General features: G+C 41.3%; 1 protein-coding gene across 3 annotated transcripts in view; it reads right to left on the reverse strand.

The window, feature by feature from the left end:
• ARSB (arylsulfatase B) overlaps nucleotides 1-27,801 on the reverse strand; it is a 120,071-nt gene that overhangs the window by 39,573 nt on the left and 52,697 nt on the right. For 2 of the 3 annotated variants that reach the window (XM_084881310.1, XM_084881311.1), the window contains exons 5-6: nucleotides 21,869-22,112; nucleotides 11,556-11,626 (exon numbers count right to left, since the gene is read on the reverse strand). In XM_084881310.1, coding sequence (XP_084737436.1) covers nucleotides 11,556-11,626; nucleotides 21,869-22,112 — 315 coding nt within the window. Of the gene's footprint in view, nucleotides 1-5,949; nucleotides 5,971-11,555; nucleotides 11,627-21,868; nucleotides 22,113-27,801 lie in introns of those variants that run through there. The other variant, XM_084881312.1, reaches the window with a different exon arrangement.

Genomic DNA, 27,801 nt, shown 5'->3' on the forward strand with positions numbered 1-27,801 from the left:
CCCACTGCACTGATTACTTACAGATTTTATAAATTTTAATTATTATAGATGGGAGGGTCAGATGATAAATAAATATTTAAAATAAAATTATGCCAGATGGTGATATGCACGCTAAAGATAGTATTGCAGGATTGGCTTTTGCATCACTAAACTAATTCTATATATCTTATATAAATAGATCCTCCCACTTTTCTATTTGAGATTATTCTAATAGCTTGCAGAGATGGAACCTAAAGATAATCCATCATTAGCAGTAACCAGCTAATTTATACTCAGTAACAAAATAGTACCAGCATGAAACCTATGAAAACATACAGAAATATGAACATATTTCAAAACTTAAAAAGGAGATGAACATATAACTGTGGAGGTAGAGACACAGCATACCTGAGACTATTTACTGAGGAAAAAGAATAAACTGGCAGCAGCAACTTTGTGTGCTTAAGACAATCAAGTGAAATATTAACTATGAAAGAAAAGGCAAAAAAAAGATAAAATTGATAATTTTTGTTAGTAAAAAGAACTGGAAAGCCTATAGCAAGGTAGCAGATTTGCCATACTACATTTTGAAATGCCACTGGAAGCATTAAAGAGAATCAGAATGAAATCTGTAAAATCTCATTCTGCAACTCGCCCCAGAAAGTAGGGAAAAGGGCAAAGAGATGAAAATGAGAAGTGAAAGAACATGTATAATATATAAAGGTCATCCAACATACATATAAGTGGTATTACTCCCCAAAAGATCGAATTATTTTTTAACAGAGATAAAACCAAAGTTATATCAGATTTAAGCATTCCTGGGACAAAACAGCATATAGTAAATTGTGCAGTGATCATTGTGTACCAGGAGGAACTGATGAAATAAATCCAAAATACACTAAATATATAGTTGACTATCAGTAGCAAAGACAGAACACTATAATTATCCAAGTAGGAGGAGAAAAACTGGATACCTCCAAAGCAAGGATACCAGACTGTACTGAGATTCCTTTTCTGTAATAATAGATGCCAATGACTGTGATCAATGTTTACAGAATTTTGAAGGAAAAAAATTGTAACTTTGGGATTGTTTACCCAATTAAGTTGCATTATGTAAGTAGGTAAAAGAAAGACGTACAATATTCTCAAATATGCAAGGCCTCCCAAAGCACATCACCCATGACATTTCCATGAAAAAAAAAATTCAAAGATGTACCCAAACCAACCAATAAAACAAGAGAAAAAGAAAAATTTTATCTCAAGATAAAATTACAGTAAAAGGAAGTAAGTACTGAAATCCATAAGTAATTTATAGCCGAAACCGGTTTGGCTGCCGAAACCGGTTTGGCTCAGCGGTAGAGCGTCGGTCTGCGGACTGAAAGGTCCCAGGTTCGATTCCGGTCAAGGGCATGTACATTGGTTGTGGGCACATCCCCGGTAGGGGGTGTGCAAGAGGCAGCTGGTCAATGTTTCTCTCTCATCGACGTTTCTAGCTCTCTATCTCTCTCCCTTCCTCTCTGTAAGAAAAATCAATAAAAAATATATTTTGAAATCCATAAGTAATTTATATAAAATTAAATCTGTTCCTTATTCCTGCACCCTGGGACTGACTACAGTAACTGACTATATGCAAGTCTTTCTGTCATGCTTTACTCTCTGTGAACTAAGACTAAGGCAGTGAACAATAATGAACAACTCATACATGATACTGAAAATATGAAATAAGCCTTTAATTTTTTAACTGGTACCACATTTTAAACTGAATTAATAGTAACAGAGAGTATTGATGACTTCCAGGAGTCAGGGCGTAGGAAAAATGGGAAGTGGTGGTCAAAGGTATAAAGTTCCAATTATAAAATGAAACTTTCTGGGGACCTAAAGTGTGGTAAATACAGTTAACAATATGTATTGTACACTGGAAAGTTACTAAAAGAGTAACTACAAATGTTCTTACCATTGCTCTCCCCAAAATGGGTAACTATGTAAGGTGATGGATATGTTAACTAACCTTCTTGTGATAATCATTTTGCAATATAAATATTTATCATCACACTGTATACCTTAAATATACATACTGTTATGTGTCCAATATCTCAATAAAGCTGGTGAAAAAAACATCACCAAATACCCCCAGTTCACAGAAACTCTTCCAGAAGACACCAAGAGAGAAGGAACACTATCAAGTTATTCACTGAAAACAGTGTGACCCTGACCAAAACCTTACAAAGATAGCACAGGGCTCCCTTCCCTTCATAAACTACCCCTCCTTCACTCTCGTGCAATTCTCCATGAGGCGCCATGGAAATCATCTGGCAATTCACCAAGTCTAACTTACAATGTCTCTGCCGGTTGTTTTGAACTGCTACTTGATGTTTCTTTTAACTTCTTGTATGTTTTTGTTCGTCTCTACAATAAGATTATAAACTACTCTTTGTATTTTTCATAAAGTCTAGTGAAACAGAGTAGGTGTCTGTGGTAAACAAAGGCCCCCATGATGGCCATGTCCTAACCCCAGAACCCATAAGTTACAAGCAAAGAGGAATTAAGATTGCTAACCAGCTGGCCTTGACGTGTGGAGATTACCCTGGATTACCCGGGGTGGGGGGTGGGGGGTTGGGGGGGAGGGACTGATATCATCACAAGAGTCCTTAAAATGTGGAAGAGGTCAGAGGAGGAGATGTGATGATGGGAGCAAGGTTGGAGGGATGTCCTAGGTGAGGGACTTAACCTGCACTACTGGCTTTGAATGGAGAAAGGGAGGCTTTGAGCCGAGCAAGGTGCGCAGCTTCTCGAGGCTGGAAAAGGTGAGGGGAGAATCCATCTCCCCTAGAGCCTCCAGAAAGGAACGCTGCCCTGCTGACACTCTGGGGTTTTGTTCCGTGAGACCCACGTCAGACTTTTAGCCTACAGAATTCTATGATAAATTTGTATGCCTTAAGGCATTAAGTATATAGTAATTTGTACCAGCATTGATAAAAAAAAAAAAAAAAAAAAAATTAACAAAGTGTTAACACGGTTTTCTTTCACTCACATTAAAATCAAGAAAAGATAAAAGTAAAGTTGTTGAAATGATAGACAAATTTAAAACTATACTTTTTGAAGAAATCTAGCCTAAGGCCTCTCATTATTTCTTAGTGCTTACACAGGTAGGGCAAAAGTAGGTTTCTAGTTGTATGTAAAACAGAGCTTATTCTTAAATTTTCATTTATTAACTAGCAGCCCAGTGAACAAAATTTGTGCACTGGGGTTGGGGGGAGGTCCTGTAACATCTAGCAGGGACCCCTCAGGGGATGTCTGCCTGCTGGCTTAGGCCCAGGGGGATTGGACCTAAGCCAGCAGTTAGACATCCCTCCCGCAGTCCAAGACCCCTCATTTATTACCACCTGCCATAGCTGAGGCTAGAGAGGCTTCTGCCACTGCTGCTGCACTCACCAGCTGTGAGCCTGGCTTCTGGCTGAGCGGCGCTCCCCCTGTGGGAGCTCACTGACCACCAGAGAGCAGCTCCCGTGTTGAGCATCTGCCCCCTGGTGGTCAATGCACATCATAGCGACTGGTTATTCTGCCAGTTGTTCTACTATTTGGTTGATTTTCACATTAGGGTTTTATTATATAGGATTTTTGTATTATTTTTCATATGAACAACTATAAATCTACTTTTGCCCCACCCTGTTTATTCCATTTATTTCGTTATTATTTCTTACTATTTTATTTTATAACTGTTATTTTAACTGTGTATTTTATAATTATGTATATTTTTATTCTGATTCAAAAGATTCTTAAACAAGGTACATGTATTCAATCCCTATGTTTGCTGCCAGCAGTTAACAGACTTCAGTCTATAAATGCCTGTTACTAACATCTTGCCTTATGGGTGACCTAAGGGAGACCATATACTCAGCTTTCTTTTCTTTTTTTAAAAAAAAATTAATAAACTTTATTGTTGAAAGTATTACATACTCAGCATTCTCTCAGGAGTGTTTTTAAACATGTCGGCCTTACACATAAGTACCCTATAGCCTCTAAAAAAAATCTGACTAGATTAATAAATATTTAGAAAGTGAAATGACTACATTTTAATTTCACTGGACATGTCCCATAAAATTTAGTGAGGTTTCATGTTTTCTTAGAATTTTATGGGTGACTATTTCCAGAGAGGAGCATACACTTAGCCTTACAGATTGTCAGGGAACTGAGGCAGGAAGATGTCTGGTTTACTGGGAGAGAAAAGAGGGAGTCTGGGCACCCCCAAATCCTGAACACACCTGGGTGTGCACAGCTGCGGGGTCTGAAAGGGACTGTTCGGAGTTGTGTTGAGTGTCAAGATCAGCACAGACCTTTTCACTGGCTAGAGTGGCCAGGCTACTCTCGGAAGCCATGGCTAAAATTTCTAGGCTCTGCCAGAATTAAATAGAAGCAAACAAATACGTGGACAATTGGAAACGGGAGAACTTGGCTTCACTGGAACCCTAGGAGGTGAGGGGGAGGAATAAAAGCTGATGTATAAATGGGGTTCTGGGCAAGTAACCACACGGTGTTTGCAGGAGAGCATCCAGCGAGGCAGCTGGCCCTGGCCAACTGCCCTCCCTGCGGCAGGGCCCGCCCGAACCCTTCAAGCCAGCTTCTGCTCTCGGGCCCTGGGAAGCCTTAAAAAGGTTGCTTGCCCTAATTTCTCCAAACATAAAATTGGGCAGTGGGATTTGGCATTTCTGTATAGCTTAAGCCTGTGGTGGGGATTAATTAGTGTTTTTAAAGTGCTGTGGGGTTTGGTTTGGTGTATTTATTTTCTCAGGATGAAAGCCAGTTCGCCAGCACCAAGTGTTAACGGTGAAGGTTTGATGTATGTTACTTGAGATGCACTGTGTGAAGTGGGGTGGATGGGCTGCGAGGCTTGTGGGACTGCCTTCGGCACAGAAAAAGCCACATTCCCAAATACACTTTAGTATTCCCCAGAGCAGGGAGTACTAAGAGCCTTTGAAAATTGAAGAGGAGCAGATTATCTGTGCTGAGGCTCTGCGATTGAGGGCATGCATGCACCAACCCACACCAAGAAAAACGTGACGAGCTGCCAAGGACAAATAGTGGCAGCTGGAGAAGACTCAAAACCCTGCTCCCTCTGTGACAAGCTGTACGATGAACCCCTACGACCGAGGAAGAGAAGGAATGAGAGCGCGGGCAGCCGGGGTCTCGGGCGGGCAGCTGGGGAGAAACGCTGTCACACGGCGCGTCTCTGACCAGGACAGGGAGGCCCTGGAGGGCCCCGTCTTCCACCCAACTCCCCAACTCCGAGAACCCGACAGCTTCCTGGACACTCCGGTCTCAGAAGCACCCTCTGCGCTGAGTGCTCAAAATAAAGCTGCGTGGCTTTATTCCTGCATATGAAAAGTTACATGCACTCATCCCTAAAAATTAAAACGGCAGAAATACCGAAAGAAGGACAGACACTCCCCTTCCATCCCAACAGCCAGACTATCATTGCTGTTCACTGTTGTTTGGATTTATGTACAGGAGATAGCTATACCTGCCCTCAGTTTATAGGTGATGAAACCAAGAACTTATCCACAGGCTGACAGGAAGTAGGTCAAAGCTGGAGTTCAAACCCAGGTCTCCCCGAAACCCCAGAATTCTGCATGTTGCACCAGGTCACACTGCCCTGTGCCCACGCCTCGTTCCCCTGCTTCATCGCCAACCTCACGTGGAAGTACCTCCAGGCACCGGCAGGTTTCCAGAGCCAGCCTCACAGGCGGAAGCTGCTAAGTCCTGGGATGTAACGTACGGAGTCAATCACATCGTAAGCACGAGGTACGGGGCCGAAACCGGTTTGGCTCAGTGGTAGAGCGTCGGTCTGCGGACTGAAAGGTCCCAGGTTTGATTCCGGTCAAGGGCATGCACCTTGGTTGCGGGCACATCCCCGGTAGGGGGTGTGCAAGAGGCAGCTGGTCGATGTTTGTCTCTCATCGACGTTTCTGGCTCTCTATCCCTCTCTCCTCCTCTCTGTAAAAAAATCAATAAAATATATTTAAAAAAAAAAAAAAGAACTAGGTATGGGGACAGATGGTCACTAGACTTATTGTGGTGATCATTTCACAAAGTGCACAAATGATGAATCACTACGTGGTACACCTGAAACAAATACAATACTGTATGCCATTAAAATAACTCCTTAAAAAGGGTTGGAATAAAAACGCAAACAGAAGTTTCTAGATACGTGGAACTGCTCATGTAACTAGTAGAGCCACATTCCCAGCCTCATTTAAGTGTGTAAGGCTCTATCAATACGCTGCTATTTGAGTGACATGGCTGCAATGAAGATCTGGGTGCCCCTTCCCACAAACCAGTGTAGAACAGAAAGCCAAGAGACCGCTGAAACCGGTAGGGTGTGACCTCTGTGTGAGGCCGGGAGCTGGAGGGCCCCGAGTTCCAGCTCTCATTTACTAGCTGTGTGTGCCCGATGCCTCAGTTTCTCCTTTTGGATTATAAAGAGGATGGGTGAACTGAATGCAAGGTGCCTTCCGCCCTCTGGTGTTTTATGGTGAGCAACCTCACCATTGAGAGTTGATGTGCCTCCTGTGTCCCACCTAACTTACTTTACTCCGTTCAATATCTAATTGCAGGCTGAAAGGTAGAAAGCTGCCTCTGTGTTGCTACTTCTCAGAAAGGAATAAAAGTGCTTTGAAAATAACATATGATGTAACTACGCTTGCCAGATTTATTCTAACTCAATCAGTGAATGTAACCTACTTAGAGGATTGATGTATTAGCATGCATTCTTTCAGTATGTATGAAGTCTTTCCTATATAAGACATCGAGAGAGTTATACAGGTGAAATCTTGCCCTCCTTGGAACTTACGGCTCTGGGTCGGGGAGACACGTAAATATAAATAATTGCAATATGAGGCAGCGAGAGCTCCGTGTCCGAGGATGCTCCAGAGAAACACCTGGGACTCAGGTTTGGAGGGATCAAGGAGAACTTAATGGAGAAGTAGAAATGTGAACAGGGCCCAAAACAAGAATTAGAGAAGCAAAGGGAGATGACAGTGACTAAAGGAGGGCCTTTCTGCTGAATGATGGAGGTTGCAGGAGGCAGGCTAAGGGGGCGGCATCGTAGCTCCGGGCAGCTGGTAACCATAAACAGCCGTCACGCGGGAAGTGGGAGGCTGTGGCATGCCCTCTTCCAGACCAGTTTCTACCAAAATGTAAGGGCTCACTGGTCTCTAGTGCCTAAGACAGCTCCATGCACGCCCGTGGGCAGACAGCATCACTGACCAGTGACCTTGGGGATGGCAGCCCAATGTCAGGGAACAGATTTGAATGCTTCTCTGGAGAGGAGGACACAGGGAGCGGCTCCCAAGCATGCAAACTGGGACAACCTTGGATCTCAAGCATAGATTTGGCAATTTTACCACAGAAAATGAGCGCGTGAGAGAGGAGAGGGCGGGGAGAGTGTTCTTCCCCCCTGTAATCATGAGCAGAAATAACATCTCATTATAACCTTTAAAGAGAGGAGGCCCTTTAAATGAAACAGTAACGAAGCTGGACAGGATCGCTTTGAAGACTTGGCCGTTGGTGGTGGGGAAAACGCTAACATCTGTCAGGGCCCTTCGTCTCCAGTGGAGCTCTATAGGCAGAATCTGAGTGCTTCACGTGTACGTGTGCGTGTGTGTCAGGTACATGTGTGGGTGCCGCCAGCAAAGGCACGTGAGAAGCCAACGATGCACAGAATCCCACGTCTGACGGCCAGGGGGGCTGTGGCTGCAGGTGAAGTAGGGTCATTCCCTCAGAACAGCCCAGATCAAGCCTGGGGCCTGCAGGTTGATCTATTGCCTTTGAATTATTTTTTCCTCCTGGTCTGAGGCTAGAGCCAGGATGGGAGCATGGAATTTGGAGCTAGAGCTTTTCAGAACCAAGTAGAGCTACCAAGGGTATGTGGCTGTGGAAAAAAAAAAAAACTATATAAGAAGAGCCTCTGAGGGTGCTTGATACTCTTAGAATAAGGGGAGGAGGTGTATCTGCTCAACACAAGAGGTGAGCCTGGGAGGGGAGCGGGTACGACTTAGAAGGCAGGGCTTCCCTGTGACACGTCTAGTGACTTGTCCTGTGATTCGTGGTAGGAGGAGGTACTGGCCTGCCATTCCCGACAAGAACCACTAAAAAAGAGAGAGCAGATGGAAAAGGTGATTGATGAGTGATGTTTTAAATTAGGGATCAGAAAGAAGGGCACGATATAGTAATAACAAAATCATATGATATTTCAAATTATTCTAGCACTCTCAGTGTTTCTAACAGTTTCGCTGTGTTCACCCATTACAACCATGCCTTCGGCTGCATTCCTGCTTGTCAACGAGTGCACCCTTTCTGGCGGGGTGAAAAAGGAGAGGAACTGAGGACAGCTTTGCTCACTTAAGGTTCTATTTATATAGGGACCCACAGAATGCTGAAGCTGGAAGGGACTGTAGACATCATTTAACTCAGTCTTCACGGATGAGGAAAGGGATGAAGTGGCTTTGGGAAGATGTCGGTGGAGCCTTACCCTCTCTGCTTCAGTAAGTACACCTAATCCGGGCAGTGCTGGCGTTAGAAAGCTGAGAGATGTTGCTGTGATAACACTGACTCAACTGTTAATCCTCAGTTTACAACCTAGATAGGCTGCTTCCTAATTTTACTCCACAAAAGTTTCCTGAACATATTTAAAAAAAAAAAAATAGATTCCAAAAACATGAATTTCAGATTTTGCTGTCGTATCTATAATAATAAAAGCATAATATGCTAACTAGACCGGATGTCATTCCGGATGACCTTCTGGACGAAGCCGGGGCTGCTAGGGAAGTCCGGGCCCCGGGTGCCGGAGGGAAGCCGGGGCCGGCAGCTGGGAGGAGGAAGGCCTACTCTTGCACGAATTTTGTGCATTGGGCCTCGAGTGAATACACACTTTCCTAGAGCTGGATTTAATTTCTCCCTACAAATTAATTGCACAGAAAAGGAAATGTTACGTATATCACCGTCCTATAAAGAAGCAGGTCCCCAGAGGTAGCTCCCCTTTCTCCAATGGCTGCACAGTGGGATTAAAATGAATATGAAACTGGGAGCAAAGGCCCACGGTGCTGCCCGTGTGGGAGGGGGCTCTCGGCGGCCTGCAGGCACAGGCAGCATAGAGAGCTGCCCTGATTCTGAGGACAAATAGTGAGTGTGGCTCTGTGTCAATGTCAAGGCCTGACTGTGTCACTCCCTGTGCACCGAAGTCAGAGCTGGAGTCCGGGCTGGCAGGGAGGCCCGGAATGGGCTTCAGGAGGGGGAAGGCGGCGTAGCAATAAAGGGTCTTGGGGGGTCCATATTTAATATGTGGGAGCTGACTCCAAGCAAAGTGGAGGGACCTGCTCAAGACCTTACCATCTAGGGTCTTAGGTGAAACTAAGACGATCCTCTGTGCCGATTCCCATGTCTTTACTAACGTTTACTCTGGAGCTGGGGGCACTCTGGGGAAGACAGTGAAAGTCACAGCACGCAGTGCAATGGCCAGGTGACACAGGAACAGAGTTCATAAGCTCCCGTTTCTGGTGCCAAGACGAAACATGTCGTAACGAGTGAAGGGGGCTTGAGGCTTTTCCTTTATGGGTGGGATTTAGTGGGCCAGAACAGTTTACAAACATTATAACGTGGGCAGCATACTCAGCATATTAAATTACTTAGAGGTTTTAAAAAAACACTCCTGCCTTCCCCCTACTTCCTCTGGGCCCCGGGAGAGATTCCGGTAGGACTGGCCCTTGGTTAAGAACCACTGCTCTGGTGGCCCACCGGCAGACTGGGCCCTGTCAGCTCCCCCGGGTGTGCGGGGCAGAGGAAGGTGTACCAACCACCGATGGACAGCCTCACGGTAGCCGTCATGAGCTGTGGCTTTCTTGTGCAGCTGGTCAAGTCATTTCCTAGCACCTCCCAGAATAACCCTTCTAGACGAATAGAAATACATAGGGAATTAAAGTTTTTCTATTAGCCACATTCAAAAGGAAAAGGAAACAGGTAAAATTCATATTAGTAGTACATTTAACTCAACATATCCGAAGTGTGCCATTTCAACATGTAGTAAATATATGTTATGTTTTACGTTTTCATACTAAGTCTTCAAAATCTGATTTTTTTACTTACAGCACATCTCCATCACCATTAGCCATATTTCAAGTGTTCAGTAGCCACATAAGGCCAGTAGCTGCCACGCTGGACATATAACTGCCCTTGCCCCCCTCATTCGCCTAAGTTTACTCCAAGAGACATAGAGATTTCCCCACACGGTAGCCATTCCTGCCTGTCTCGGGGCCTTTTCCTTTCCAAGTCTAATGAGGACACTTCGGTCTTTATTCCATCCCAACTCTTCTCCACTCAGCCAACAAGTAATCATTTCTGAGCGCCTACTAAGTGCAGGCTCTTTGTTAACGTATGAGGATGAAAAGATTACAACTCACAGACCCTGACTTCCTGAGGTTAGTGGGAAATGAAGGCACATATATGAGAGCCTGATGATGACTGCTGTACCGAGAGGCCTGGAGGGGGCACAGAGGAAGGGATGGCTGCTCCTTTGGGGCTGATGGGACCCTGGGCTGGCTTTAAGGGCACTGGGGCACTAGGCTGGCTTTAAGGGGCACTGGGGCACTAGGCTGGCTTTAAGGGGCACTGGGGCACTGGGCTGGCTTTAAGGGGTGGGAACAGTTGTGGAGAGGCAGAGAAAGTGTCTCACGCAAAGGGAAAAGTATATTCAACACAGAAGAATGAGGATCTGTGGGCCTGGAAATGGCAAGTGTCTAAAAAGAAAATTGAATGAGGGGCATTCTCGGAGCAAGGAGACCTGGGGATGGCGTTAGCATAGACTGGAGAGGACCAAGAAGCAAGGAGAGCCTGAACAAAAGGGAACCAACATGTTTAGAAAGGAGGGGATGTGAGCACCGACCTGAATGAAGGAAATGTAAGAGCACCATTTTCTAAACACAGCCTCCAGGCGAGGCATCTGATGGAACCTGGTAAAGGGCACCATAGGTCATGCTTTCCAGGCTCAGACCCCGAGGCCTCTGGCATGTTTCATACGGGGCTACTGCAGCCTGTTGGGGTCTGAGAGCACTAAGTGGCCTGAGGAATGAATAGAGAAAGCTACCAATGGGTTAACTTAGGCAGTAGAATCATGCTAAGTTACCTCCACGGTTGCTCAGTAAGTCATGCCTGAGAGATGCCAGATTGATCAGATGACATGATGGCTTATGTTTTCTGGAAGAAGGCCAGAGCTCTCAGGTAAGAACAGGGTAAAAACAACGTGACATTCGCAGTGACACATGGGAAAGCTGAGGCATGGAGGGCGAAAAGGCTTAATCAAAGGCCATACAGTTAGTAAGTCTGCAGAGCAGAGAACAGAATTCAGCTTGGTGGTACCAAAGCCACCGTGAGACTAGACAGCAGCTGCCATGGAGAACTATTTTACCTTTCCAGAAAACTCAAGTGGAAAAAGAGAAAGCAAGGCTAGAGACATATTATAATAGGTAAGAAAACCATCTTTGCGAGCCACACAGATTTTGTTTAGCAGCCATGAACAAGGTACTCACATGGAGAAAGGTCCACAAAGTCTGGATCGATGTTATGTAGCAGCTCAATTCTGGGAGACGGGCTTCCTTCGCTAGAAAAGAATTTTTTAGAAAACGTTAATTTCCTCTCTCAAATGGGTATCAGTGGTTTTAATACTTCCTACCCTTATACGTTTAGAAAATAGCAAATTTACCAACTGACATGTATCTCCAAGTAGTCCTCATTTGTTTACATTATAACAATGACTGAACATTTATGTAAGAACTTCAGTGTCAAGCGTATTTTTTTAAAAAATGAGTCTGGTGACCTTTTGCAATAGACAATGCAGCTGTATTTAAACACACTGAATCCTCACAGTGAAATGAAGACAGAGCATCTGCCACAGTGGCGGCATCAGTAGTACAGATGCAGCATGCCTCGTGGATATCTGCTTATGTGGGAAAAGCTACTGTCTTCCCTGTCCAGACTGGCAACATGGTTAGAACATATAGTTACTACAAGGACATGTGAAATACATATACTTCTTTAACACGAAAAGAGGGTGCATGCAAATACAATCACAACCTACAGTGGTGCTGGAAAAAAAACCTTGGAGATCACTTAGTTCAACCCCTCACGCTGCTGAAGAGTAAGGCACATAGTGAGTTATTGGCCACATAATGGGTTGTGTGACTCTCAAAAGAGCATTCTTAAAAAAAGGGAGCATAAACATCAGACGTAGGTGGGGTATGCAGGAAGCACCCAGGTCATTTTTTCTAGTATATACTCAGTCTTACGGAAGGTGTTAGACACAGTTCCAGTCCCTGAGGGAGAACTGTGGAGAACTTGATAATCCAGCAGGAGATTGCCGAGTGCTGTTAATGCCCTGGATTTGTACATTTGTATCTGAATAACCAGTTAAGGCTCCTGAGGTACTAAGAGGCCATGTTTTCAGGTGGCCCAATATCCACTCCCCAAACTCACAGCTAGTTATCCACAGCAGTGGTTTTGGGATTCTAAGGACCATGACATTTCAAGAAAATCTGGGTTGTGACTGGCAATGTTGTATTTGTGAAGTAAGTAAATGTTTAAACAAAATTAAATGTATTAAAACAAACAAACAAAAAAAAAACCCCTTCAATTCCCATCACCAATATTTTTCATCTTCTGGATGAAAGTTCCTTATTATACGCATGTTTTGTTAATATTTTCTCTAATTCTATGTTTTTATGTTTTGTTTTATTTTTTTCTTTCCTGATAGTATCATTTGCTGAACAAAAGTTTTAGTATATGATACGATTTCTTCCTCAAAAGTATGTGTACCAAAGTGGGTTGGATTAAAATAAAAGTGTTTAGTATGTTCATAATAGATTGTAGCAACTATCAACTGTGATCACCACAATCTTAAAGAATAAATTGTGGTCTCATCAAACTCATAAAATGCTTATGTGAGTGATTATTGCTGTATGACAACATGTGTTAGCTTCTATCTTCTCTATGTTTCAATATATACTTAAAGGTAATGCTTAAATACTGTATTTCATTATTCTTTTGCACATTATTTCTAAGTTTCTTTTCTATACAACCAAAGCACTAGAAACTGGGCTAAGTCAGTTGCTTTAATAGTTTATGGTCTTCTGCCTACTTCTGGAGCACTGGCTTTCTCATAAGCAAAATAGCATTGTCTTTATGAGCACAGCCTTTCAAATTTGCATCTCTACTCCACAAATTACTGGCCATATAAACTTGAGTCTTGTTTTTCTCACTAGCAGAGTGTGCATAAAAGTACCAACTTACATGGATGTTATGAATTAAATGAGGCAACATTTGTAAAGCACTTAGCATAGTGCCTGGGATATACTGAGTGCTGAATAAGCTGGTCACTTAAGATCAATAACAACTTTCATTGCAAAATGCAGATTTTAACTATGCGGACACGGGAAAAATACAACCACAAAAACAAGGCTACAATCTGAGATGCAGATATAAGAATAATATGTAGATACAATGGACATTAATATTCTTACCCATTCTTCTTGCTAGCAAGAGTTCTCCTATGAAATACAATGAGGTAGCTATAACTAATTTCTAAGGCCTGTTGTGATACTCTCTCCCATGTGAGAGTCTCTTTAGAAAAGCATCAGTGTCAAATAAGGCTAAGGTATACAGTCTACCCATGATGAGCTGCATATAAAAAAGATATGCTGCAATCTGTTATGTGGGAATTTTCCTTGTTTTTCAGTTTAGACAGATGGCACAGTTTAGCTGTATAAGCAACACTACCTCCCCTGGACTGTTGATTCCACTTGTGGAAAGTAAATCTCTGAATAATGACTGATGATGTTTATAGTAAGTGATTTTTCAACACTCACACAAGTTCCTTGTTTTTAGGTGAACCTAGGGAAGGGGAGTTCCTATGATGGCAGTTCTTTGGGCCCCAGGCTGATAGGAACCAGGGAGAGTTCTCTAATTAGGTAAGCACCTGCGAGACTCTTCGTGGACCTCACAGCACAGTGTTCACCTCCTGCCTCGCATGCATTAGAGGCCAAGGCAGTCAGTTCACAATGACCACATGATGATGGACACCCACCTCTAAACCAGTGAAATGGGCACGTCACACACATGTCCATAACAATCAAATTGGAGTCTCGTGGGGGTCTTTGGCTGAGCTAACTGGAATAATAGTGACCAGCATTTGTAGAGCATTTACCATTTTAAATACTTTACATGCATTATTTCATTTAATTCTTGACACTATGGTGTAGACACCACCTTGGCACACTGCAGTTAAGTGAGTTACAAGATTACATGGTTAAGGAGGTGATAGAATTGGGTTTGGAACTCGGGCAGACTGACTCCTGAGTTCCCCACTCCTACCCACAATGCTAAATTGTCTCCTTAGTGAAATGTAGACATGGCCTCAGCATCTCCTTGAATATATTCTATTTTCACTCAGGTAGTTTATTATTAGGCACCATTAACAAATATCTTGATTGACTTCAAATATCTCTATTAAGAGTTTTTCTCCATTTTCTTGTCTTGAAGACTGATACATTTCAGTATTCAATTTTAATTTACCTCAAATTTCATATTTTCTGGGTTAATTTTATTAAAAAATAGAACAAGGAGAAATTGATCAGTGACTAGTTTCCAATATGCTATAAATATTTTCTAAAAGTCTACAGTTTCAGACACTGAGATCACAGCACTGTCCATTTATAAATAGAGTTTCCAGTTTTTGACTTTCATTTTCCAACCAGTTGAAGGGTGGGGCAGTAAAACATTTCCCATAAATAAGTGAAATGCTATTACATTCCATACTTCTTTTACCACTAGCTACTGGCCATCTGTCATAAAAAGACACACCCTGTAAGGCAGTATCAAATTTTTACAAAGAGAAACAGCCAGGGCAATATTTTCTGAGGTAAAATTTTGAAAAACAGTTACTAATTTAAAAAAAATTTCAACAAATACCTACATAATAATGTCCGTCCCATTAACCCTTTATAAGCATCTTCATCATCATCATCTTCACTTCAAAATACAGTGCTGTTACTATGTCCCAGGCACTGTGCTAAGTGTTTTATAAAGATTATTTTACTAAATCCTCCTGTAAGTGACTATGAGGCAGGTATCACTAATAGTGTACTTTAAACATGAGGAAACTGATGCTTAGAGTTGTTACCCAGATCACACAAAACATAAATGGAGACAAGGTTTGAACCAGATATAACCACAGAGTTCACATTTGTAACCATTATAAATATCTTTGTTATGTGGGAATGCGTGAATACTGGGTTTGTGTAAGTCCCATGTTCCTTGAAAAGCCATTTTAACATGCAAACATGGTCACAAATGAAGAGTTTAGGCATGGAAATGATAAAATTTTGACTATATTTAATGAGAAAATTAATTTGTATAAAGTTATATACAAGGAGAGAATTTTTCATGTTATTTTTATTAAGGAATCTTATTAAAATTTAAGTAGACTTAAGAAATAATATTAAGTAATATTATAAAAAGTGATGGAATCATGCCCTTAATATAATTTTTTCCTACTCATTAATGTGAAATAATTGGTAGTTCTTTGGGGTTAGTATCTAGGCAAACCAGCAGGGCCTAATAAGCCTTTATTCCAATTTCCATTATAAAACTCATGAAGAATTACAAAGAGATGAAAACTGGCAACACTGCTGGAAAATGAAGAGAAGACCAGATGCCAAAGTCCCGAGGGAATGTCCCCAATGCCAGTGCTGCGGAGATTAACAACATATTCTTGGATTCCACCAGAGGAATCAAAACCTGATCCCAAGGAAAACAGAAGATGGTGTCATTCTGTCTACCTTTAGGTAGAGGACTCAGGGGGCAGCACCACAAAAAAAACAGGCAATGCTCTCCCATTAGCAGGCTTCAAAGCAAGCCTTCTGTCCCTCCTCCCTCGCCCCCAGGCAGCATCCCTCCCTATTTCCACCCCAGCAGCGAACACCAGACCATATGGGAGTAAACAGAAGAAACTAGCATGACGAGTAGCATCCTAGAATACAGCAGCTAAGTACAGAAGAAATCGACAACAGCACGCAGAGCTCTGCTAGTACATACTAGGGGCCTAGGGTAGAGCTCTTTTGTCAAAAAGGGTAAAGTAGGGAATAAAAAAAAATAACACGTCGTTTTTTGAACATTCTGCTTTAACTTAAAAACATACATAGTCACTTGGCAGTCTTCGAAGGCAGAGTACTGGCTGGAGTTCCCTATCATCTTTATTAACAACCGTACTTATCATGCTTCACTACAGTTTCTAGTGCTGTTTGTCTTAAACAAGTGCAAGGGCCCAAGAACATGTGAGTTTCCAGATTTCCACAGAAAACTGGTGGCCATCTAAACTTGAATCTCTCCACACATTTTTTCTGAGAAAAAACAAAAACAAAAAACAAAACAATATACTGAAAAGGAAAGAGTAAAATCACCTAACACCCAAGCCCACAACATAAGCAGGAGACAGAACATATATAAACTCTGGATCGGGTTTAAACAACCACCTGAGACCCGAAAGCTCAGTGCTGGTGTCCATCTTAGTCGAGTCAGGTGGGAATCATGCAAAGGACAGGGAGGGGTACAAGAGGGGAAGAGCTTCAGAGCACGTCTAGTGAAATGAACTCCAGGATGATTCTGAGGCAGTCTGATGCCTGGCGGATCAGAGAGTGGCTACTGGGGAGTCAAGAGGAAGTGGCTTGGAAAGCACAGGAGCAGCATCTAAACAATGTTAGCATAGGAATAAAATTTTTTTAAAAAGTGAGAATTAAAAACTTTTGGCAAATAAAAACATTCCCCTACTACAGGAGGAAAAAAAGCTGAAGAAAATGGTAACATGACATTTCAACATGAATCAAACATAATTAAATCAGAACTGCCAATATAAAAAATACCATGAATTAAAAATTTAAAAACTTGGACACTGAACTAAAGAAAGAAACTAAAAGAAAAGACAAAATATCAGAAATGAAGGGATATGATATACTAGTATAACTGGAGGTGTATAAAAGCAGATAGATACTAAAGATAAAAATAGAGAAGATAATTCAAATTAAAAAATTAAAAAGTAAAAAGGAGAGGGAAATTGATAGAAACAAAAAACATATAAATAAGATTAAATAATACCTATAATTGAAGTCCCTGAAGAGGAAACACAAACAATAAAATATAATATTTAAAACTATAATTTAGAAATCTCTGAAATGAAAGACCTCAATCTACAATGTGTATCTGGAAATACTGACTGGGAACATGGTTACCTTTGAAGCATAGCAAGTAAAAGTCTTAGACTTTAGATAATAATAGTAGTTGTAATAAAAGTCTTCTGGGCCTTCAGGAAAAAGAACCAAGTCACTTGCAAAGAAAATAAAATCAGGTTGACATTAAACATATCAACAGCAACATATAAAACAAGTAAACGTAGGGTGACATTTTCAAGAAAGTCAAGGAAAGACAGTATAAAACAAGAATTTTGTATCAGTTTAACTACTTATTAATTCTCAAGTTTGTAGAAAATGTTTTAATAGATATGCAAAAATTCTAAGAATCCTGAGAAATCTACTAAAGAATGAATTCCTCCAACTAAGAGATAATTGAGAAAAACTTTAGAAATGGATGAGTGCTTAGCATTTAATATATTGTAGAACTGAGGCTAAAACGAAATTGTGGGTAAGGATAGAAAAACAATATCATATATATTATATGCTCTGACATAGTAGAATTAATATGACTAAAAATAAAACTGGCAGGAAAGAGGGATAGAAAGGGTAAAGTTGAATAAGTTAGTTGAGTTCCTTATAGAGTTAAAGATGCCATTTTAAGCTGATAAACCAAAGAGTAGAATCTAAGTTTTAAAAAAGGGACTGAGCCATGGCTGATTTTGCTCAGTGGATAGGGCAACAGCTTGAGGACTAAAGAGTCCCAGGCTCAATTCTGGTCAAGGGCATGTACCTCAGTTGTAGGCAGGATCCCCAGTCCTGGTCGGGTGCGTGCAAGAGGCAACCAGTCGATGTGTTTCTCTCACATCAATGTTTCTCTCTCTATGTCTCTCCCCTTCTTTTTCACTCTCTCTAAAAATCAATGGAAAAATATCCTCAGGTGAGGACTAACTAAAAAAGGGACTGAGAGGATTATATAAAAAAAAATAGTATAATGCTAACAATGAAATAAAATATACATAATTCTAAATATTAAAAGAACTAACAAACAAAAGATCAAAGATAAAAGTAAATATAATGCAAAATAATATGACAAAACTAAGAATAAATATGCCAGTCATAGCAATGCACATAAACTCATCTATTAAAATAAAATATTTTCTGACTGGATCATAAAGAGAAACCTAATACGGCCCCTAAAAATTACAGAATACACATTCTTTTCCAGTCCACATGGCAGACACCAAGAAAGACCATAGATAGGCCCAAGTGTTAAATTTAAACGAATTGAAATAATAAGTATGTTCCCTGACCAAAACAGAACTAAACTAGACATCACCGATATCATTAGAGAAAACCTGAAATATTTGGAAATTAACAACATACTTCTAAATACATGGGTCAAAAGAAATCACCATATTCACCATTTCCATCACTGTATTTATCAATAATTTTGACATAAATTCTACATTGTCAGCCACCAATATTGCAATGTGAGCTTTTTTAAAATTTTAAAAAAAGATTAAACAATTTTTAAAAATATAGTTTTATTGATTTCAGAGAGAGAGAATGAGAGAGAGATAGAAATATCAAAGACAAGAAAGAACCATCTCATGGGCCTTCTGCATGTCCCTCACTGGGGATCAAGCCCACAACCCAGGCATGTGCCCTGACCGGGAATGCTCAACCACTGAGCTTTGCCGGCTGGGCAAACATTTGTTTGTTTGTTTGTTTTACTGAGAAATAACTGACATGAATCCCTATATAAGCTTAAGGCATGCAGCATGCTGATTTGATTTATATATATTGTGAAATGATTACCATAGTAGGTTCAGCTAACAGTCATGTTCTCATATGAATGAAATAAAAAGAAAAATGATAAAAGAATAAAGGAAAAAAATTTGTTTGCAGGTAAAAGTGTTACACTTTCCTGGAATAATACTTATCAAAAGACAATAAAGTGCCCTTCCGGTGTAGAGGTTGGGTGTGGACCTATGAACCAGGAGGTTACCTTTCAATTCCTGGTCAGGGCACCTGCCCCTGAGCAGGAGGCAGCAGATCAATAATTCTCTCATCATTGATGTTTCTCTCTCTCCCTCACTCTCCTTTCCTTTTTGCAATCAATAAAACAATATTTTTTAAAAAGAGACACTAAAACAATGTCTATAGAATGCTGAGAAGAAAAGATTTGACAAGAATTGTTTGTCAAATTATTATTTATGTTTGGAGGTAATAGATATTTTTTCATATGCAAAGACTAAAATAACTCATTATTTGTGTACCTTTACTATAATTACTTGAAAATATTAACCAGCCTATCAAAAGATTAATTAAAATTAGAAACTGAGGAATGGAAAAGGCATGTAATAAAAGGTGTTGGTAATACTGGAATTGGAAAGAGCTTGGAGGAGTCATGGCCCTATAAATGACAAACAAGGTCTGTGGCTTGGAACCGAAAAAAAATGGAAGCAGTTAAAAGAGCTTCTGTTGCAAATAATGTCACTCAATACAGAACTGCTATTTCTCCTAACGTTTTAATATTTTAAAGCGGGTCTAAGAGGAATTGATAACTAGGCAACTAGTGAAACCCTGCCACTCTCAGCACAGCCAACTCTATTTTTCACCCATTAGTGGCATTCCTATTTCATCAGAACTTACTGAAATTTTCAACAGCTACATCATCTTGGAAATGGTATTTCCAAGTAAATATGTGACTGGAAAAAAATTTGCAGAACTCTGGGCACAGATGATGTGTTTCTGGCATTTGGTTGTCCACGTGTTTCTGGGGCTTCGTAAAAGAGGCTCCAGATGTCTATCTGACCGATGGCTTACTGGGTCGGCAAGTATGAGTGCCCGGTGCTCTGCCACTGACACTAAAGGAGGGCTTGTGATGCTGTGCGAAGCAATGACTTCATAGGCTAGGGGGCTACATCACTCTTTTTCAGGATCTTTTTATCAAGAAAGGAGAGCATAAGAGCGGATCTTCACCTACTAAAGGGAAATTTGCTGGATTTTTATAGTCTTAAAATTCTTGATTAAACATTGGGCAGCAATTTTTACTTTTTAAAACAATAGAAAAGGAGCCTGTACTTCCTCATGGTTTAGCATGCTTGGACAATGTTTTTCACCATACCTTCTGGGTAAAGCTCTGCAGTCAACAAACACTATGCATGCTCAGGAATGGAGAGCTCTGTTTATAAGAGACTGGTCAGTAGGAGGTCAGTGTTCCTAACACTGAAGACAGACTTTCTGCAAATCTGGAGTTAAGGAACTAAACTGTTCCCAAATTTTCTGCAGGCAGAAGCAAACAAATGCCAAATGTTACTTCTGATCAAGAGAATCTTAAGACTGACATGTGAACTTACCATCCACAGTTTGGTGATATGGATGAACATCAATGATTTGGACTTAGTCAAAGAAAATAAACTCAGTGAATTGGGAGCAGAGAAAATTATTCAACATGAGTTCAACTACTTCTCAACTCAAGCCTACCCTCATTTGGCAAAGTGTGTCTCAGAGCTCTGACTTCATTTGCTATGTGTGCTTTTGCAAGCTGGGTTTTATAACCCGTTTATCACACACACACACACACACACACACACACACACACACACACATCAAAACTGACTGGATGTCAAGCATGACAATATGTTGTCATATTAAATCCACTCAAAACTTCCTCCTATTTTTTAGTCCAACTTCAGTAGCCTTCATGGTGAAAGCTGGTGATAAACTGAACTGAAGTTGAAGTTTTGCTCTGCTTGGGAATTTTTATTTCTTTTTTAATCATAAAGTAGGTATTAATTTTGTATTAAAGATAAGTGAGAGGCAGAAATTTGTAAAAAACGTTTTTCACATTTTTCTCTGTGAAATCAAGAGAAGGCTGAGACTTGCAAGGACAGCCATGAAAGAACTAAAAAGATTAGAAAGAGACCAAGACTAAGATCATTGACACCATTGTGCTCCCAAATACTACTATGGATGCAAAAGTTGGACAGTGAAGAAGGCTGATATGAAAAATTGATTCACTTGAAATCTGATGCTGGAAGAGAGGTCTACAGATGCCCTGGACCACCAGGAAGACAAACTAGTGGTTCTTAGAGCAAATTACACCTGAGCCATCGGAGGAGGCAAAAAGGACAAAACTGAAGCTATTCTACTTTGGGCACATCACGAGAAGGAAATGGTCTTTGGAAAAGATAATAATACTGGGCAAAAATACAAGGCATCAGGAAAAGAGAGTAGATATAAGATGGACTGATTCAATAAAAGAAGCCTTATGCTGTGGAGGACAGAGCACTGTGAACATCACCCAGTCATAGACTTGTAAGGAGTCAGAGCTGACTCAACAACACGTAACACACAATCACATAGAAAGTGTAACCAATGTCTAATGTCATAAAAATAAACGCTATCCGAATTTTTGTGCATATGTGTAGCTACCTTTTTCCTGTACATTCACATCTTTCAGTTTCAAAGAGGTCTATGGATCAAAACCCCCCCAAAAAAAATATTTACAATATTTCTAAAGGCCTTTCTTTTTTAAAAAATCATTTATTCGTAAGCTGAGCTATCATTTTCACAAAAAGCTATCATTCTCACTCAGTTGAGTGGAGCTGATCTTACAGGTCTGTCCTGAGAGGAAAAAGAAAAGGATGCACAGGTACCTGATGGTTTTCCACACGTCGAAGCCGTCCAGAGGCTTGGTACCGTTCGTGCTGCCCCCGGCCAGCTTCACCAGAGTGGGCAGCCAGTCAGAAATGTGGATGAGCTCCCGGTTCTTCACGCCCTTCTGTTTCAGCAAGGGGCTGGCCACGAAGCCCACCCCTCGCACGCCTCCTTCCCACAGGCTCCACTTTCTGCCTCGAAGGGGCCAGTTATTGCCCCCAGCCAAAGTCTGCCCGCCGTTATCTGCAATATAATTAGATAGATGTTGGCATTAGGACAATGTTTAAAAACGGAAGACTCGAGGTATGGAAGGGGAGTGAACTGACGATTCGGGGAAAAGGGGAGTGGGGGGTGTGGGAAGAGACTGTACATAAACTGTGTACCAATGGATGAAGGCAATGGGCGGTGGGGAAAGGACAGAGGGTGGGGTGGGAACCTGATGAAGGGGAGCAATGGAGGGGGGGGAATGAGGAACATTTGTAATAATATGAACAATAAAAATTTATTAAAAAATAAAAATAAAAACGGAAGACTCCTGTGTTTGTTGTTATAAAGGGTGCTTAAGAACGAAAAAAGATAATTCCTCTTTACCCTCTCCTGTATCAATTACCCTTTTCCCTCTGAAAACTACCCTCCATCACACAGACATAACCAGATCTGACAGGAGACCAATCAGTCCTCTGTGGATAGGGCCACGGAAAAACAAAGATGTACCCTGAGGTGACTGCTTAGGATGGAGCACTGCACTAATCAATGCACTGGGTTGTTGTTGTTTTAATTATATATATATATATATATGTTATTTTTCAATTGAAGTTGAGACACAGGGTATTAAGTGTATGCTTGCAGCTTGGTGTAACACAAGACGATGAATCCAGGGAAGCCGAGCCCTCCTGGCACATGAAATGAAACCTGCAAATGAGGTTCACTTAGCGACGTAAAGCTCCTGATAGGTGGGGACAGCGGACCTTTCTATTTCCCTCTTGGAAACGTTTTCTCACATTTGAACTGTTAACTGAACCAACACTCTACTCCCTGGTGATCTGAACTCTTTCTTAAGTGTGAAAGGTGAGGATTTCTCTAGTGGGCTACTAAATGTCTCCGTAAACAGAGCAGCTGGGTGGAAAAAAATAATTGCAAGAAAAATTCTTCTCTTCTGGACAGGATGATGGCAAAACAGAAAGCCTCATGGGGCTCTGTGCCAGGAAAGAGAAGGGTTTTCTTCCAAGACAGCTGGAGGAATGGAAGACTTGGTGAGGCCAGGAGAGAAGCTGCAAGTGTGACCGAGGTTAAGTATCCTACCCGCCAGTTATGGAGCAATTAGAAATGAAGCTGGACTGTAGAAAGTAAAAAGTGCTATTTCTTGTGTAGTGAGGTTGTAGAATCATCTTCAAAACTATCCACACACTTAGGTGACATTAGAGACCTAGTTTAAATAACACTTATTTGCACGTATATTATACTACTTTAATTAAACATTTTAAAAAAACACCACGAAACACTGTTAAAAAAACAACAAAACACTGTAAAACCAGTTATCCAAATGAACCACATGGGGGCAGTAATACAGACCTGCTCTACAGAACCTTACAAATAACACAGAAATCAAGATCTTTCAAAGCCACAGGACACACATGGGAGGAAAGGGAACTAACATGTGTTAAGCAAGCACCTACTATGCATCAGGAAACACTTTAATTTCATATTACTGCTCACAGAATTCAGAGTCTGACAGACTGGAAGCCTGATATCAGTCACTCACTAGCTGTGTGAGGTGGGACAATAGGCTGTCTCAGGTTTGTTTTGTTTTTTCTTACCTTTCATGTGCAGATAATAATTGCTACCTCATGTATTATGGCGAGACTCATTCTACATGACTAAAATGTAAATGACACCTTATATGATCACTGCTGGGTTAGGTACCTGGCACAACGTAAGCACTAAGTAAATAGTAGCTGGTACCGTGTTTCCCCGAAAATAAGACATCCCCTGAAAATAAGACCTAGTGCAATTTTGGGAGAAAAAATTAATATAAGACACTGTCTTATTTTCGGGGAAACAGGGTATGTTAACAACCCAAATAGTCTAGTGTTATAATCATTTTGTTGCTTTAACAAGTGAGATGTGAAAAGGCCAAACCAATAGCTGGGGAATGTAGGATTCAAACAAGTCTGTGTGACTCTCCAGGTACCATGCTCCCAAAGGGCCACGCTCCTGACGTTCTTGACGGAGACTTTAGGCCACAGAAAGCATCCCTTCCCTGTGGAACCATAAGCAGTCAACCTCAGCCAAGTGTGCATGCTTCCTGCGACAGAACAGAAGGAGAGCATTTTCAAGGCGATCGTTCCCTTTGGAGGAGAATCATTGTTGGTGGGTAAGAAATTCAAGGATCTACTGCTAAGGTGGCTTCTAATGTAGCCTTTAACACACCTGCTCCTGTTTCTCTCTGCTGTGTGAAGGGAGGGAGAAGAGTCGTGGGCTAGATGAGATGAAGGTAACAATTCTTCAACACCTTGGTGGGGGGCAAGCAATCCCAGCTGCTGTCACAGTCTCACAAGAACCTCTCCTCAAACCTCACATCTCTTCCGAAAAAAGCCCAACCATCTACCAACCCAGTGCATTAAATACACATTCTATTTTGCATGAGCTGACCTGTATATTCAAAACAAGGGCACCACCATCTTTAGACAAAGGGATTCCTCCATGTTCCTTATACTTCTAGAGTATGTGACCCATAACCAACCTATAAAATTTAAAAGAAGGTGCTGGTTCATGATACAGAAATATACTGGATAGAAATGCTCACACTCTACCCATGAGAACAAGAATGGCTGAGACAGCACTGTTATCTTGCTCTATTGTCTGGCTTGTTATAAATGATACTGGCCTAATGTCTGAAGAAGATGTCTGTTTTCTCCATTTTAAAATAGATGCACTTTTGAGGTTCTAAAATGTCTCTTCCAGTTGCACATATCTGTTAGTGCTCAGTACAAACGTTGGATAATGATGGTGGTGGGAATAGGGTGGAGAGGATGGGGTAAGGGTGGCTGCGCCTGGAATCGGATCCTAGGAGCGGCCCTTCGGAATAACTTGGAAAGGAAAGCACTCCAGGCTGGAAAGAGAATCTGGCCCCGCTGCTACTGTAGGAGCTGGAAGGTGTTTCCTCATCGTGTCAGGGGCGGGTGCCAGCGCAGTGATGTTTTGGCCATTAGCTCAGCGCGATGTTTTTGCCATTAGCAATGATAAGCCATTCTATCGTCGGTCATCAATGTGGCTTCCTCTACATTTTTTTTTTTTTTTGAGCACTCCAGAGATAAAGCACTAGTCATTAACACACCTGCAACTTGTTCTCCTCGGCTCCCCCGTCACCGAGCCAACTGTGCATGTGGCCGCGTGAAGAGGGCCATTCAGCTTTGCAGGCAGGATGGGGTGGGGAGGCAGCGTCTCCACAGGCAGCACTGATGGCTGATGGCTGCCGCGTATGAGGCCTTTGGAAATAGGGGGCTGTCCATCAATCTTAGCACAATCTCCCCAGTATTTCAACGAGTTGGACTGATCAGGGTAACAGCAAGAATCAAGTAGACATGATTTCAAATACCAATCATTTGAAACAAGGTAAAATAGGGTTTTTTAAATACTGCTCAATTAAGTCTGACAAAAAGAAAAAGGGGTATATAGCCGAGACCGGTTTGGCTCAATGGATGGAGCGTCGGCTTGGGGACTGAAGGGACCCGGGTTCGATTCTGGTCAAGGGCATGTACCTTGGTTGCGGGCACATCCCCAGTGGGGAGTGTGCAGGAGGCAGCTGATCGATGACTCTCTCTCATCGATGTTTCTGACTCTCTGTCTCTCTCCCTTCCTCTCTGTACAAAATCAATAAAATATATTTAAAAAAAAAAAAGAAAAAAAGAAAAGAAAAAGAAAAAGGGATATATATATAGTATTGCTGAAAGATAGTAACTAGTCTTTTGGGATGATTGCTTTGTAGAGCATACAGATGCTGAATTACAGTGGAATTTATATAGTGGTATGTACCAACTTTATATAATATATATCAACTTATATATTGTTAAATGTAACAATTTTACCTCAATAATTTTTTTTTAAAAAGATAATGAATGGAACCACCACCATCTCAAACATATTTCTTTTCATTTTCTCTCCAAATTTTCTTTGGGCAAAAGTTAATTTTTGTCCTTGTAAAGAATTAATTTTCAAAAGAAAAATTTCTTGTGTCATTTCCTGACCGACTTATTAAAAGACTCCCAAATCCAAATAAGATGACTGCAACTAGTAAAAAGAAACTTTTTTTTCCCCAGGGAAATGGTTTTTCAGAATGTTTTTTGGCAGAGGGAAAAGCTAATTATAAAACCTTTGCTGTCCAGAAAAGAAATGTCAAAATAAAACAAATGCTGTCATACACAGATGGTAAATCTCACTTTATTATTCATTATTGAACAAAAATAACTGTCAAAAAGTCACGGAAATACATCGGTTAGCCAAAGATCTGAGCAAAAGCATTAAGTATACGACCATGAAGCCTCATCCATATCCAGCTGATAAAATTTAAGATGGAATTGTGACAGCAACATTGGCTTTTAGGACTACTCCCCACACGCTTAACGTTGTGGCTTGGCTGTGGCAGGCTGCCCTGAACCATCAACATATATCTCCGTCTCACTGCCCCGAGGGACCTTTTAACCCGGCTTCCCCAAGACATCCTCCTCTCTGCTTTGGGGATCGTGGAAGGGAAAGCAGGGAACGCCCCAGCAGCCTTGCCCAGGGTCTGGACTTCCCTCTGACCAGGGCCACCAGTGTGAGTGTGACAGATGGGTAGACAGGATTTCAAATACCAAAACAAAGGGCCTGCTTGGTGATGGCTGCTTCTTTTAGACAATTTTTTTTTACATGACTAATAATGTAAATTGGAGAGTTAACATGTGGCTTAGTAGTTCGTCTAAAAGGTTAGGTAAATGAGATCTTCCCCAACTAAAAGATTTTGGAGAACATATCTACCCAGATACTCAGTTTACAGCATGATGTTCCTTTTCCCTTTTGCTCTACATTCTACCATTTTGGATTGAAGGTGCATTCATTTCTGCCACAGGTATCTTTCCAGTGGGTTTCCCCTCCAGCCACTCTGCCGTGGGCCTGCCACTCCCCTCACCTGGCCTGCCACTCCCCTTCACGTTGCTGTGGGGGCATCTTTGGGAAGCGCCAAAGCAGTGGTTCTCAACCTTCCTAACACCGCGAACCTTTAATGCAGTTCCTCATGTTGTGGTGACCCCCAACCATAAAATTATTTTCCTTGCTACTTCATAACTGTAATTTTGCTACTGTTATGAATCGTAATGTAAATATGTGTTTTCTGATGGTTTTAAGCAACCCACATGTTGAGAACCGCTACTGTAGAGCCTAAGACCATCAGAAAACAGATATTTACATTATGATTCATTAACAGCAGCAAAATTACAGTTATGAAGTAGCAAGGAAAATAATTTTATGGTTGGGGGTCACCACAACATGAAGAACTGTATTTAAGGGCTGCGGCATTAGAAAGGTTGAGAAAAGACCTCTGATTGCTATCTAATCAGGAAAAAGTTCCAACTTCTGCCCAACACAGAGAACGCTTCCCATCTGGACCAACCTACTTTTGGAGCATCAAGTCCTGCCCTTCTCCATAAAGCGTGCCCTGTGCTTCACATAGAACTAACTTCTTTCTCCCAGTAGTTAGAACAGTTTCATGCTGTCTTTGCCTTTGTACATGTTGGTTCCTTTGCCTAAATGCTCTTCTTCCCCTTCTTTCCTGCCTGATTTAAACTTAAAATCCCAGGTTAAATGTCACATTTTTGGTGAACTCTTTTTGTCTTGTTAATCCATACCAGAGGCTATGTTTTCCATTGATTTTTTTTTTTTTTAAGGAAGAGTGGAA

The sequence above is a fragment of the Pipistrellus hanaki genome, assembly GCF_964339955.1.
Source record: "Pipistrellus hanaki genome assembly, chromosome: 4".
Taxonomy (NCBI): domain Eukaryota; kingdom Metazoa; phylum Chordata; class Mammalia; order Chiroptera; family Vespertilionidae; genus Pipistrellus; species Pipistrellus hanaki.